The 14,847-nt window shown below is 43.0% G+C and overlaps 1 protein-coding gene across 12 annotated transcripts in view; it reads right to left on the reverse strand.

Moving 5' to 3' along the window:
* Window positions 1-14,847, reverse strand: part of PTPRU (protein tyrosine phosphatase receptor type U) — a 253,718-nt gene that overhangs the window by 126,422 nt on the left and 112,449 nt on the right. For all 12 annotated transcript variants that reach the window (XM_068269156.1, XM_068269157.1, XM_068269155.1 and 9 more), the window contains 2 exons: window positions 7,159-7,278; window positions 3,534-3,805 (listed from right to left, as the gene is read on the reverse strand). In XM_068269156.1, the coding sequence (XP_068125257.1) occupies window positions 3,534-3,805; window positions 7,159-7,278 (392 nt within the window). The remainder of the gene's footprint in view (window positions 1-3,533; window positions 3,806-7,158; window positions 7,279-14,847) is intronic.

The following is a 14,847-nucleotide window of genomic DNA, read 5'->3' on the forward strand; positions in this document are numbered from 1 at the left end:
GGTCATAGGGTTAGGCACCACTAGAGGGTCTTAGGGTTAGGCACCACCAGGAGGAGTCTTAGCGTTAGGCAACACCGGGGGGGTCTTAGGGTTAGGCACCACCAGGAGGGGGTCTTAAGGTTAGGCACCACCAGGGGGGTCTTAGGATTAGGCACCACTGGGGGGGTCCTAAGGTTAGGCACTACCAGGGGGGGTCTTGGAGTTAGGCACTAACTGGGGAGGGTTCTGTGTGAGAGTAGGGAGAGGTTAGGTCATAGTAATAACTTTTCTTGGCTATATCACTTTTCTCGGCTATATCCGGAACTGTTTTATAACCGAAAAAATCTCGACAACATCCATGGATGTTGTCGAGACTTTTTCGGTGAAAAAAATAGCTGAAAAAAAACCTCGGCTACATCAGGCAGGCAAATTGAATCAATTCACTATTAGAGACAATTTAGCCTAGGAACAATGCCTGCCAAAAGTAGACAATTAATCAAAGTAGACAATCAATGAAAAAAAAACAATTGTAATTGTCTCCCAAACAAACCAGCCAGCCAGGCCAAAAATCATAGATGCCAGCTCCGTACACATGGTAGATGAAACGCAGCCAAGAATCCAGCATTTGTACTGCAGCTCCTGACCCCTCAGCCGGGCAACTACGGAGAGCATTGTTCTCCCCGCTCACCCCGCCATGTGACGTTACTCCCACGCCACTCCAACCCCTGCATAGTAGCAGAACATGTTCCTAGCCTGCAGGCTAGCAACATGTCTATACAGCCTCAGCCCTGCAATGTCATCTGAGGGATCGGGTGTCGTTCCCTGCTGGGTGACATGCCACATACATTTGTGTGCGGCTTTACAAGGATCACATTTCCAAAGCAAGGAGGTGAAAGACATCATGATACATTTATAAATAAGGGTTTGTGGTCTATTGCTATCCTGTGGAGATTTTTAGCTGAATTTAGTGAAGTAGATAGACATATAAATACACGCTCCAGTCAAGAAAGAGAGCAAAGATATGCACTATAAACACATGCCTGACCTTCTCTCTAACTCTCCCCCCCCCCCCCCCGTATGGTATAGGACCTTTTGTAAGAAGGGAAACCCAAGATATTTATCTTGTATGTCAAAATATTATACATTTGGAATTGTTTTCTATAGTTAGATCCCCCAAAAGTGTAGAGCAGCAATATAAAAAAAAGAGAAAGAGGGTCCAGTGGGACTTTTTAGGGGAGAATAGGCATATATATTCTATGCTTGATAAAAGATGTAATCAGAGGATAGGTCATACATTTACATAAAAAAGGATAGGTCATTTAGTTACATAAAAAAAGATTTATGCTATTTACAATTAGTGTTACACATATAACATGATCACAATGGACATTTTCATTAAAAACATATTGCACATTCTTTGATAAGGCCAGTTTTTTTATATAAATACTATGTTGATTAGCATGCTTAAATGGGGCGCTATCTTCAAAATGGGGTGAATCTATACTTGTGTTTTGTCTCCTCACATAGAAGTAGTCCCAATTTAAATCAACAACAATACATCAAACATAAGGATTTTGAGGCTGAGCATAAACTACTCAGTTTGTTTTGTAAATCTTTGTTCACTTTGATGGGAGAATTTTGTTGCAGACTTTGTGGTTTGATGAGCTAATGATCACCTTTTCATGTTAAAGGATCAGTTTAAACAAGATGGGAATAATATCCGTTCATGGACATCCATATAATAGGATGTCTTATTCCCGAGACAAAAAATCAAAGGGAGAATCGCACACCACAATAGAGGTGCTGGACCATTGGAAACTGTAAACAAAATCGGGAAGGTCCGCACACTCAAGTGATCCAAAATCAAGGTTTATTCAACCAACGTGACACAAGTCCACTCCATATACCGATGACTCGTTTCGGGGTCCCGTGGGGTCCCCTTTGTCAAGGTAAAACAGTACAGAATGGTACTGTTTTACCTTGACAAAGGGGACCCCACGGGGCCCCGAAATGAGTCGTCGGTATATGGAGTGGACTTGTGTCACGTTGGTTGTATAAACCTTGATTTTGGATCACTTGAGTGTGCGGACCTTCCCGATTTTGTTTACATTATTCCAGAGACAATCTAAGTAAAAATGTGAGGCATGTTCCTTTAAACATCAGCTCATCTGTCCAGAGGAAGGGGCTGACTGCGGGTAGTGTTCTGTCTTATCTGTACTACAGCCTTTACCTAAACTAGGGTATGGGACAAACTCAATTTGTTAGCAGGACCAGAACAAGCTCTTCATCGACACAAACCTATTACAATATAAGGTTTAATACATGGAGAGTGAACATGCAAGCACTCTGAAACCAAGCAGCCCACTTATCCTCTACACGTGCGGTGTGAGGGGGCGCAGTGGCGGGTGCATAAAGTGGCTGAGTGAGTAATCAGATTGTCACATTGCCATATTGTAGTCAGCTACACATGTACTACTCACTTCCTGGTCCTGTGTTCCATCTCATAGTAACAGCACCCCCTAGAGATGGAATGCAGGACCAGGAAGAAGGGTGTTAGATGCCCTGGCAATGTGAGTATCTCATTAACCACTCAGCCACTCTTTGTGCCTGCCTCTGCACACTCCCTCCCCTGGCTACCTATACAGTGGGTACCTATACTGGAGGCACTTATAGCTGGATACCAATACTGGGGGCACCTATACTTGGATACCTATACAGGGGGCACCTGAACCTGGCTACCTATACTGGGGGCACTTATTCTTGGCTACCTATACTAGGGGCATCTATAGATGGCTACCTATACTGCAAGTACCTATACCTGGTTACCTATATTGGAGGCACCCATACCTGGCTACCTATACTGGAGGCACCTATAGCTGGCTACCTATACTGGGGTCACCTATAGCTGGCTAATCTATACTGAGGGCACCTATACTTAGCTACCTATACTGGGGCACCTATACCTAGCTAGCTATACTGGAGGCACCTATACCAGGTTACCTCTACTGAGAGCACCTATACCTGGCTACCTATACTGGGGTGGGCATCTATACCTAGATAGTTATACTGGAGGCACCTATACCTGGCTAGTTATACTGGGGACACCTATACCTGGCTACCTTAACTGGGGGCACCTATACCTGGCTAGCTACACTAGGGACACCTAAACCTGGCTTCCTATACTGGGGTCACCTATACCTGGCTACCATATGTGGGGGGTGAGGGAGTGGGGCACATCTAGCTACCATATTGGGGAGGGTGGGGGAAGCCCATATGTATGGTTTCCATACGGGTGTGATAGGGGGGGGGTTACATCTGGATACTATACTAGTGTGGGAGGGAGCACTTAACTGTATTTAATGTAGGGGAAGGGCCCGGGTACAAATTCCGCATCGGGGTCCAAAGGTCTGTAGCTACCCCACTGTGCTAGTTGTTGAATTGCACAAGCTTGTGAAAGGTTTGGTGAAAATATATATGTCATAGCTGTAAAAATAAATCTGATTTGTCACAAAACATCATAAAATTCTAATAAAAGTACAAAGATGCACAATTACCTGATATTCACTGGGCCAGAAAGTGCTTACAGCAAGCTCTGCCTGTTGCCACTTCTTCCCACGAGGTCCAGAGACTTCCCAAACAGCTGTGCCCAACGGACCCCCGTTTACCCTGACATAGGCTCGCAGTGATCCAGGGCCCCTGGCGTCCCTGCTGTGCAGAATGTAGCTGAACTGCAGGCAGTGGGTGTCATTTTCACTTAATGCTTGAAATAGGAGCTGAGACTTCTTCCCTGCAGCATGTTCAGATGAGTTTACCAAAAGGTAGGAACCTGTATTGGGAGAGCACATCAATGAAAAGAGAGGATTATAGCACAAAGCAAATGGATGAAGCAGTCTGGATGACAACATGAAATGTACAGATTGCTCATTAAAATCAGAAAATGAAGCACACAGCTGAGACTGAAAAAAATGACATTTCTGTGAATTTCATGCAAGAATAGAGAAAGCTGAAATGTGGATGGAAGAAGAAAATGTGCAAAATATAAACCTCAAAAATACATATGTGAAATCTGTGCACGATTCTGTGTATTTTTTCATGGGTGTAAGAGAGTTTTTGTGCATAAAAGCTGCATCTGGCAGCCCTGGAATTTTGTCACCAAATGTCACCTTTTTGTGTCTTTTGCAGGCAAAAAAACCCAACAAAACATTACAAAAATTGGTCATGTGCCCTAAAGCAGCCTACCTAAAAGTCGTTTTAACAGTGGGCTCTGTGGTCCAGGGTACCTATGAAATAGCCCCCGGGAGACTTGGGCACAGGATACAGCCGATATACGGCTTACCCTGCTCCTGCACAAGTCTCGGAGGTGTTAATCACTTTTCCCCCTCCAGGTCGACAGGGATGGTGGGGAATGATGTAATTTGGCTGCCAGCTATTGCTGGAGACCGAATTACAGTGTTTTAAAAGTAACTTAAAGGGAAGGTCCAAGCAAAAAAAAAAATGAGTTTCACTTACCTGGGGCTTCTACCAGCCCCATGCAGCCATCCTGTGCCCTTTTAGTCACTCACTGCTGCTCCAGTCCCCCGCTGGCAGCTTTCTGACCTCGGAGGTCAGGGCCACATTGCATACATTTTTAGGGATACCAGCTAGTGCAGGAACAAAAATGTACGCATTGCACCACTAACGCGTAAAAATGTATGTGTTAATGTTCCTGCACTAGCGGGAATGTGTAAAAATGTACGCAATTCGGCCCTGACCTCCGAGGTCGGCAAGCTGCCAGCGGGGGACTGGAGCAGCAGTGAGTGACTACGAGGGCACAGGATGCCTACATGGGGCTGGTAGAAGCCCCAGGAAAGTGAAACTCATTTTTTTTTTTTTGCTTGGACCTTCCCTTTAAGCTCCGTCTTCTGGTGGTGCTGAAGTTACTGTACTCACTGTGCGCCGCTATTGCCGTGATTCCTATTACGGCAGGGGTCTCAAACTCAATTTACCTGGGGGCCGCAGGAGGCAAAGTCAGGATGAGGCTGGGCCGCATAAGGGATTTTGATTTCGCGGCGCATCGCTGCCTCTGCTGCCCCTCTCACACTTCCTTCACAGAGAGGTGCGGGGAGAGGCGGCGATCCGTGCAGCGATTGACGTCAGGCTGAAGCTGAAAGCTCTGCCCCTTCCAGAAAATGCCGGCGGATTGCCCCCGCCGGGCGATTTGGGGGCTCTGCAGCCCTCATTTAGCGGCGGGGATGCGGCGGATTACTTGGGAGCACTGAAGCGAACTATAAGGAAGCTTTTGCCAGCGAGGAACACAAAATATTTTATCGAGGGCCGCAAATGGCCCGCGGGCCGCGAGTTTGAGACCCCTGTATTACGGCCTATGGTGGCAACTGCGCCCAAATCTCCTGCACTGTTTTAACAGCGCTCTAAATAAGTATCACTTCTAAGTAATTCAACAGGAGTGGGGGAAAATCAACATTATAACCCTTGTATCTTAAAATGGTCATGCGTGCATTGATTTTTTCCAATAAATTCCTGGTCAAACGGATCACTTTGATCCAATCTGTCCAGTTGATTTTCTTTCAAACCATTTTGAGCATTTTATAAATCTAAAGTCTGATTGGACATGTTGGAAAATCTCCACCAAAGGATGGTGGGTGCGGTGGAGGGGTGGATGGACCATAGTGTTGAATTGAAAGAGCCCGTAGGGTGGGGGGGTGAGTTGATGACCCATAGCATTGAGGCGAGCAGCACAACACTTGCACTTCAATCAATGCTCAAAATGGATGTTGCTGATTGTAGTAGGAATCAATAACTATCCAACAAATTCAACTTGGATAGAAAAACGATCGGCTTGGCATATTAGGCGATGATTAACTGTTGTATGACCAGTTTAGGCTTAGTTCCTGCTAAATGGAACCATGGCAGAGTAGTACTATATCTGTACTGTATGGACATGCTGTACTGCATGAGGGATACAGTGTGGTCGCTTACAGGCTCCAGAGCAGAAGCGTGATATTCAGCAGTGAATGGCAACATAGTCCGCTATAAGAAAAAAAAAATCATACCAGACGGGATTTTCCATTGTGGAAACGCAATGGACAAAAAATAGACTCAGTACAAATGGGTTAACATGAGCCAGCTCACAGAAAATCATTGCTGGCTTCAACCCATCTGGTTCGGGATCACTGCCTGGGCAATGGCCTGGTGTGAACTGAGTCTAACCTACTAGTGCATCAAAGTCATGCCCTGTCTGCCTCTACACTTGAAGGACAACTGAAGCTAGAGAGATATGGAGGCTGCCATATTTATTTCCCTTTAAGCAATACCAGTTGCCTGGCTGTCCTGCTGATTCTTAGCCTCTAATACTTTTAACCATAGACCCTGAACAAGCATGCAGCAGATCAGGTGTTTCTGGCATTATTGTCAGATCCGGCAAGATTAGTTGCATGCTTGTTTCTGGTGGTATTTAAACACTACTGCAGCCAAATAGATCTGGACAATAGGACCGCAAGGAAACTGATATTGTTCATAAGTAAATAAATATAGTAGCCTCCATATTCTTCTCACTTAAGTTGTCCTTTGCAAGTTTTCATATGAAAAGAGCACAGGTGAGTGTTACAATAATGTACAATATACAGAAGTGCCCTCTTGTGTTTCCTGCAGAACACTACACTGCTGCTGATATACACCACAGTGCAGGTAACTCCTGTGAATCACATTTCTGCACAGAGTGAAACGCTGTTTTAATTGTAATTGTTATAAATGTATCAGTGTTCTCCACGAGCCACCGTAATGACATGCAGAACAGTACTGACTAAATCATTTATAAATGAATATTGTAGAAAAAGAAAAAAAATAAGTTTTTTGTTTACAAGCAAGCTTACATAAGTCTTGCTACAGTGAATAGATCTGAACTGCTTTTTCCTTAGTAATAGTGAAGTTTCATAATGCAAACACAATTGTAACGGTATGTTCACTTATCTGAGCTACAACGTATCACATTATCCTAATGCACCATCTATGGCACAATTCTGAACAATGTGTGCTAAAAAGTGCGCATTCTATAGCAAATGACTGAGCATGCATAGTGTGAGTTGCGTTACCCAATGCACATAACAAAATGATTGAGCTGACATAATGCAAACTCACATAAGGGACAAGGACATACACACTGACATTTGCACTGGTACTCACCCGGAGGTAAATCAGGGTTCCCATGGGGATCCTGCACTTTTCGCCAATCAAAGTCATCCTCAGTTCCTTGTGTCACCTCACAGGGCCCAATATCACTGTTAGCTTCAAATGTGCAGCCAGCTGTAGAGAAAAGTCAATACATGTATAAACTCAATGGCAGATATAAAGGCACATTTTATAGTCAGGAGCAGCAGAAAACAGCAAAAACAAATCGATTTCCTGAGTCACGACAGTCCAAATGTGGGTTCTAATACCAAAGACCATCCCAGGTGTCTCTTTTCTAACGTAACTTTTTAATGATTTTAGGTAGTGATACAGACCAATTTAAACTAAGCATTCTTATTAATGTGTATTTATGTTTTCAAACCCTTGGTTTTATGTTTAATTTATACTGGACGGTGGCTTCATGCCAAAGCCAGTCACAAAAGTAACTATCTAATTAAGCTACATAGACTTATTGTTTTGGTTGAAGGTCTGAAGTGTGTACATGTTTCCCTGACATCACTGTCCACTTTAGGAGATCCTTCAGGATATGTCTCTCGCCCCTCATTAACCTCGGCTATGTGGGAACTTCAGAAAAGCTCTTTTCTAATATCCCCCAGGACATCTCATGCTGCACAGCCAGAAGCAGGGTTGGAACAAGGTTCTCTAGCACTAGAGGCAAAGTTCAACCCCCCCCCAACTTGGCTCGCCCCAGTACAAGTAACAAATGTGCCCCAGTATTAGGAAGATACCCTGCCCAGTATAGTCAAATGTCCCCCCAGTATAAGGTAGCCCCCCTATCCCCAGTATAGATATCCAGATGAGCCCCCAAATATAGATAGATGAGCCTCCAGTATTAGGTACCCCCTCCCCAAGTATAGATAGCCAGATGTGCCCTCAGTATTAGGTACCCCCTCCCACAGTATACACAGATGTGCACGAAAATGGAGGAGGAAAGCAGGTTGGCACTATGGTGCGGCAAGTGAGCTAGGGTAGCGTACATGCAGGTGTCCCCAATCAGGTAGCTAGGCGTGCTCAGGTATATAGATAAGCGTATCAGCACATGAAGCAAATAGGCAGAAGAAAACCGGCACTGCAGGAAGCTGTGTTTAATCTTGACATTCATGCAAACAGGGATGTGCACATCAGCAGCAAGCAGGGCTGTCTTGCATATGAAAGGCATACAGTAAGAGGCAGCCTCCGTAGATGCGCAGACGTGCGCGAAACGGCCGTCAGGCTTGACCACCCAGCACCCACCGCACCTCCAGGTACCCCACATCTTACTGTATGCCTTTCATATGCAAGACAGCCCTGCTTGCTGCTGATGTGCACATCCCTGTTTGCATGAATGTCAAGATTAAACACAGCTTCCTGCAGTGCCGGTTTTCTTCTGCCTATTTGCTTCATGTGCTGATACACAGATGTGCGCCCAGTATTAGTACCCCCTTCCCATGTATAGATAGACATGCCCCCAATATTAAGCAGCCTCCCTCGCCCCAAGTATAGCCGTGTTTCCCCCCAGTATAAGGCAGCCCGCAACTCCTCAAGCATAACCAGGTGTTTCCCAAGCATTAGGTAGCCCCCCTTGAAGTACAGCCAGGCCTCACCAGGCCGCATGATGCAAGGCTATGGCTCGTGCAAAAATTGGATTTGTGTGCATTTTCCAATGCGATTTTATGTGCGTTTCTTCTTCCCACGTACTGTGTGCAAATCACATGCAATCTGCATGCAATGTTTTCATATGGAAAAAGAACAGGCACCCGCAAATGCATACAAAACAGCACATCCAAAAACTTAAAAACAGATAAAACACACATGGCAGAAAACGCATGGTTTTATGCACAGACAGGTGTGCTCCCAGCCTAACTGATTTTAGAAGTGATCGTATCATTTATTGTAATTTTTCATGTCTAATATTCTCAGTACGTGGCTTGCTGTCTCAGCAGCCGAATGACAAATAAGTCCTCATATCAATACAGTAGGATGGTGGAGTGCTTAACAGGACCAAAGTTCAGTAATGCATCCAGAAATCTCAAAAGTGAGAGTGACAAGGGAGACAGAAAGGAAGGATGGGAGTAGACAGTTTCCTGTAGCTGGGAACAGTTTCTTTGTTTTCTCCAGGGTCATTTGACAATCATACAGTCTGTATACACTTACCAAAAAGGAGCTAGAATATCTGACACTGGTCTTTGCAAGAGATGCCTTTCTGACATGTCTTTGTTCATCATATATCAAATGATCTTTTCACCACTGAGTTAGGTGAGAGCGTCGCAGTGCTAGGGTGGATTAAAAGATTACAGGGGCAGGCTGCATTTTACATTAGAATCAAAAATAAAATTTGAAAATGCTTTTTGCAAAGTTAAGTATTTAGCACACACTGGGTTTACAAGAAAAAAAAAAGATTGATTCGCATACTTGCTGCACCATATCAAAGGATTATGAAACATACTTTAAATCAACCTTTCTCAAACTGTGGTCAAGTACTCCTAGGAGCACCTGTGGATTATTAAAAGGGTACTACAATTAAATTAACTTCAGCTCAGTTCACTGAATGCGCCTGCAATTACACTGGCCCAGACAGTGGGCGGCTTCTTTCAAAGCTACTCACTGATGTAAAAGAAAAACAGCAAAACGCACAGAAAGGACACTATCACGGTCTGCCATTTTCCGGGATAGAATGCAGCATTGCAGAGCAACAATGCTATTTCAGATGCACCTGAGAGCATTACAGACATCACTCACTTAAAGGGAACCTGTACTGAGTAAAATTATTTAAAATAAACACATGAGGTAACTTCAAATGAACATTACATAGTTACCTTGCCATCAGTTCCTCTCAGAAGCGCACCATTTATTTTTGACAACAATCCCTTCCAGTTCTGACAACATGTTGTCAGAACTAAAATATATATCAGTTGTGGTCAGTTATTTATCAGTTGCTGTCAGTTATAGCTGAGAGGACAACTGATGTGCCAAGTAATTTCTATGTTTCCCTATGGCTCAAGTGGGCGATGTTACAGTTTAACAGTGTGCTGACCAGAAAGCTGTTATGGTGTAATGGCCATTTTCAAAATGGAGGACGGAGAATTCCCTTGATCACAGTGGACAAACAGGACGCGGGAAAGGAGAAAGAGATTGAGGAGTAAACTACACGGGAGATAAGTGTGACTTGTGCATGTTTATTTTGACTTTTCATCTTCAGTTCAGGTTCTCTTTAAGCATTAACACCCCCCCCCCCCCCCCCCAAAAAAAAAAAATCCCAATGGGTAAACAAATGCTAGAAGTGACAGTTATGATATGTATACGTGTGTGATTCATCCAACACCAGTCCACTCCTACACATATGTATAATAATAACACCTATAAATATGACTCAGAGTGACTGGGTTAAAGAATTTAGAAAGAAGAAAGCAGAACCCATCTGCACCCAAGTCTCACTTCAATGAGTCATAAACACCAAAAATGTATAATTAAGAAAAAGTGAGACTTGGGTGCAGATGGGTTCTGCTTTCTTCTTTCTTGACAGTTATGATGGTCAGTAACCTATACAGCAGGTGTAATAATATGCCATAAGTGATGTTAATGAAGTAGTTGAAGTAATGAACTAGTTGAAGCAGTGAATTCCACATGTAAAGCCTCATACACACCTTTGATTGTTCTTCATGAGGCATGTTCATGTTCAGGGATGTCTCTTCTGAAAGTCTATGGTGCATACAGCAGCCCCCAACCCTCCCTGATATGGATAGCAGACCAGCTGGATTGAGAACAGACCGCCACTATTTTTACTTTTTTAAAGTGTCTACATAGCTTAAGACTAGGTAACAAATATTTTACCCAGTACTGAAAAAAAAAATGCATGCAATTTGTAATGGAAAAACTAAAATTTTCTCCAACTTTTCAGCATTCCCATTAACTTGAATTGAAGGATGAATCATACATCACATATGAACACAAAAGCAGACCTGCCGTCCGAATTTTAAACGCAGAAGATTCACAAAATGTATACAAACACACAAATATTTGCAATGCCATTGAAATAGCTTTTTTGAAGAGATGCTAAATGCATGCAATTTCTAGCAAGTACAGTATGACCCTTGCCTCAACCTTTCCTGACAGTACAGTTATGACTGCATGCTAATGAAAGGAGATAGATTTCCATCTCTCTAGTACTAGTGTTTACCTCCAGATATTTGAAGTTGAACTTGTTGCACTCCCCTCCCCCCAAAAAAATAAAATAAAAATAAATTATTGCTTTGACTAACGACATCCTTAATCAGGAGGAGTTGCCCTTTAATATACTGTAGTGCCACCAAATGGTCAAACTAACGTATTGTGTTTTTTATGTTGTACTGTACTGTACGTCATGCCTCATTCCTCGCTTTCTATTGTTATTGAAGTTTAGTTGCATCATGCCTTCTATTCTCTTGTCTACTCTTTAAAAAACAATAAAAATATCTATGGAAAAAGGCTCAGACTACCAAAATATTCCAACTACTTTTTCTCCGTAGATATTCACTAAGAAGAGGGAATATTACTGACAATTATTTATATATTTAAATATATTTAATCCTTTTTTTATTGCTTGGAACGCACCAAACGTCTATGGTGCATAAAAGGAATTGCTTAATTTCATTTGTTGCTATGGGGGAACTGCAGACATTTCAGACTATGCCAATGCAAACATTTTATATACAGCTGCAGATGGCTATGGAGATTAAGCAAAATGTATGCATGTCTTACTAAGCAAATGCGATGTTCCAAAGATTGCATAGACATTACGGTCAGGGCCATGTTTCCCATTGTCCTGTCAGGGGATCACTTTGATGCTAGTTGGTTAGCTCACGTGGTAAGTGCAGGAACAATTCCTCTGTTTGAACATAAGTGTTTAGATAGCGCCTGTTTGTATGCACAGGCAACTGTCAGCTAAATTATAGTCGAGTGTGGAGATTTAATTTGAACTGCTTTTTGTAAGTTCACATGGTCATGCCTCCAAGCACCTAGTGTCAGGTGTGTATGAATGCTGATTATTGCAGCCGCAGATAGTTCTTATTTAGCACTATACAGCTGAAATGAAGGCAGATGGTTCTCTAAGATGGGAAAGCTTTTAGTTCAGGCTCATGCTTTTTAAAAAAAATGCAAACTGTTTGGAATAAACTATATCATAATTTGCAATGCGTACACCTTTTGTGTATACAATTAACCTGATTGCATTATTCTTTTTTATTGCCTGCTGGTTAGGTTTACTATGCTGACTTCCTATGTCATGTCAGAAGCGGGTCTGCTGCAGTGTGTACTCTGTCCAAGCTTCTCCCCCCATCTCATTCTTACCCACAGGAGGTAGTCAGAGAAAAGCTGTGAGGGGAATACAGCCAATTTTAACCAGGAGAGCTGACTCCACCCACCAGGGCCAGTTTTAGTAATAATGGGGGCCCCGGGCAAAAGTAACCTGGGAGCCCCCACCAGGACCCACCCTGACAAAGAAGTTCTTTGTTGCAAATTTCATCCCAGGGCCCCTGAGCCAACTATCGCCCCTCCCCCCAGATACCCCCCCAACTAAACTGTGCACCCTGGTGCCTCTGCAATGTCTTCAGCAGTGTAGCATTTCACTTGTCCTGATAGGGGTGCCCCTCTGTCAGTCCTTTGGCTCCTCTGTCAGTCCTTTGGCTCCTCTGTCAGTCCTTTGGCTCCATTGCAGGGTCCCAGGTGAGAACAGTTAAGTTGGGGAGAGACACCTTGGGGCCCCTACAGGCTCTAGGGCCCTGGAGCAGTTGCCCCCCTTGGCTCTATGGAAGCACCAACCTTGCCACCCACCTCCTCCTGCCACTGTGCTTCACAGGAGGGGGCAGAGTGAGGGGTGAAGCAATGGCTGTGTGCAGAGCAAGAAATTCACACCCTGGCCTCAGCTCGATATTTTATACACAGCTCTCCAAATCATATGCTTGACCTCTCCAGAGGGGATTTCTCTAAAATAGCTAAATCGCAAACGAAAACTGAGAAATGTAATTGTTCCCTATTCACCCTTCTTGATAATGGAGATGTAATTTGAACTAGGGCTGTAAGGTACCCACAGACAGGATGTAAAAGTGAAAGAAAAAGCAGTGTTGAAGACATGCATGGCTTATCCAGCGATCATACTAATAAATCCAGTAGGGTATTGCACCGTGTTAGCCACCAGTAAAAGCAAGAAGTAGTACCACCAGCCTGCACTCTAACAGGATGTAAGCCCGACGAAGGCTGTAAGGCCGAAAATGTGCTTATTCTTATTCATTTTTAGTTAGCCAATAAATGGTATCATCCTGATTTAAAACCAATAAATCCATCACTGTGAATCAAATTTTGTCAGAAATGAATGTAACACTAATAGTAAGCCAAAAGAGTCAATACTGGACATTCCAGCCAAGTAACAGGTCTGTGGGTACTTTTTAGTCTGTATATATCGGGATAGCAAAAGTGGCGTGCCAGATTGTCACCTACAGAGTTATGTCCACCTGCTTGCAGATCCAGGTTAAAACGTTAGTATTATGATCCTGCTATGGAACAAGGAACGCTAGGATAAAAATATAAATTACACAGAGTGGTGTAGTAAAAATCCTCCTGCGCTATCCACTACCTCTTCACTAATATATTTAGATAGGTTGCACTTCTACCAGCTGTGTTTCTTCCTGGCAGAATAGTGCTAATGAAACTGTCATGCCTTCCATTTGTACCCACCATGAAATGTTATCTAAGTGAATAATAGAGCAGCCTATACTCAGCACACACTACTCTCTTATCAAACGCTGAACTGTTTTCCAAAGATAATGGATAATGGAGCCTCTTAAGCGACTAATAAACCGCTTACACGTTTAATAAAACGTTGCTTATCTCTACGTGGGATCAGAATGTGCACATATTAAATAAACCTATGCTGACATTTAGTATTACACTTAATGTCAGAATTTACAATTGGGGGATCTGTTTTATCTGTATGCAGAAAGAAGACACTTTTAGTGCACCAAAATGTTATGACTGTTCAAAGTTAATGAGTATCATCCTATGGGCAGCCAGAAAAATGCCATCATAAATAACAGAGAAAATGACAAGCTCAGGCCACAATATGGAATGTCTGCAGTACTTTAAAAGCCCTTTGGTCTATTTACCATGGAAGATATAATAAAAGCTTTATACATGCTGCATTTTCATCACCTAAAACTATCATTTGTGATTATCTCAGGTCACAATATAGTGTGTGTACAAAGGTCCCCAACGACGTCTCATCTACAACAATGCAGAGTTGTAGAATACTTAGGCCCCTTTTACACTTAAAGGAATACTATCGATATCCAAGTGTTCAAAAATGACAATGTGCAAATAATGTCTAAGTAGCTGTGTAAACATTTTCCTACTTTTCATGTTAAATATCAGAGGCAAAAGCTGTAATTTATTGAGGGTAGGATTTAGCTATATTGGGACAAATCAATTGCAGAAGGGGTGTCTGCTTCAATGCACAGCCAGAGTTGCATATCAGACTACAGAAAGCAAATATCAAACATATCAAACTCTGAAAGCAAAAACAATGTGAAAAAGCTGTGACAATTAGTTACATTTCCTCTGCTCTCTTCAGACACTTCAGTCAGAAACAGAGCTCCCAACAGCTGCAGCTCCTGTGTCCTGTCTCTTTCTGTCACACACAGAGCTACACATAGAGTTAACTGATCAAGTGTGAGG

Source organism: Hyperolius riggenbachi, chromosome 2, assembly GCF_040937935.1.
Source record: "Hyperolius riggenbachi isolate aHypRig1 chromosome 2, aHypRig1.pri, whole genome shotgun sequence".
NCBI lineage: Eukaryota > Metazoa > Chordata > Amphibia > Anura > Hyperoliidae > Hyperolius > Hyperolius riggenbachi.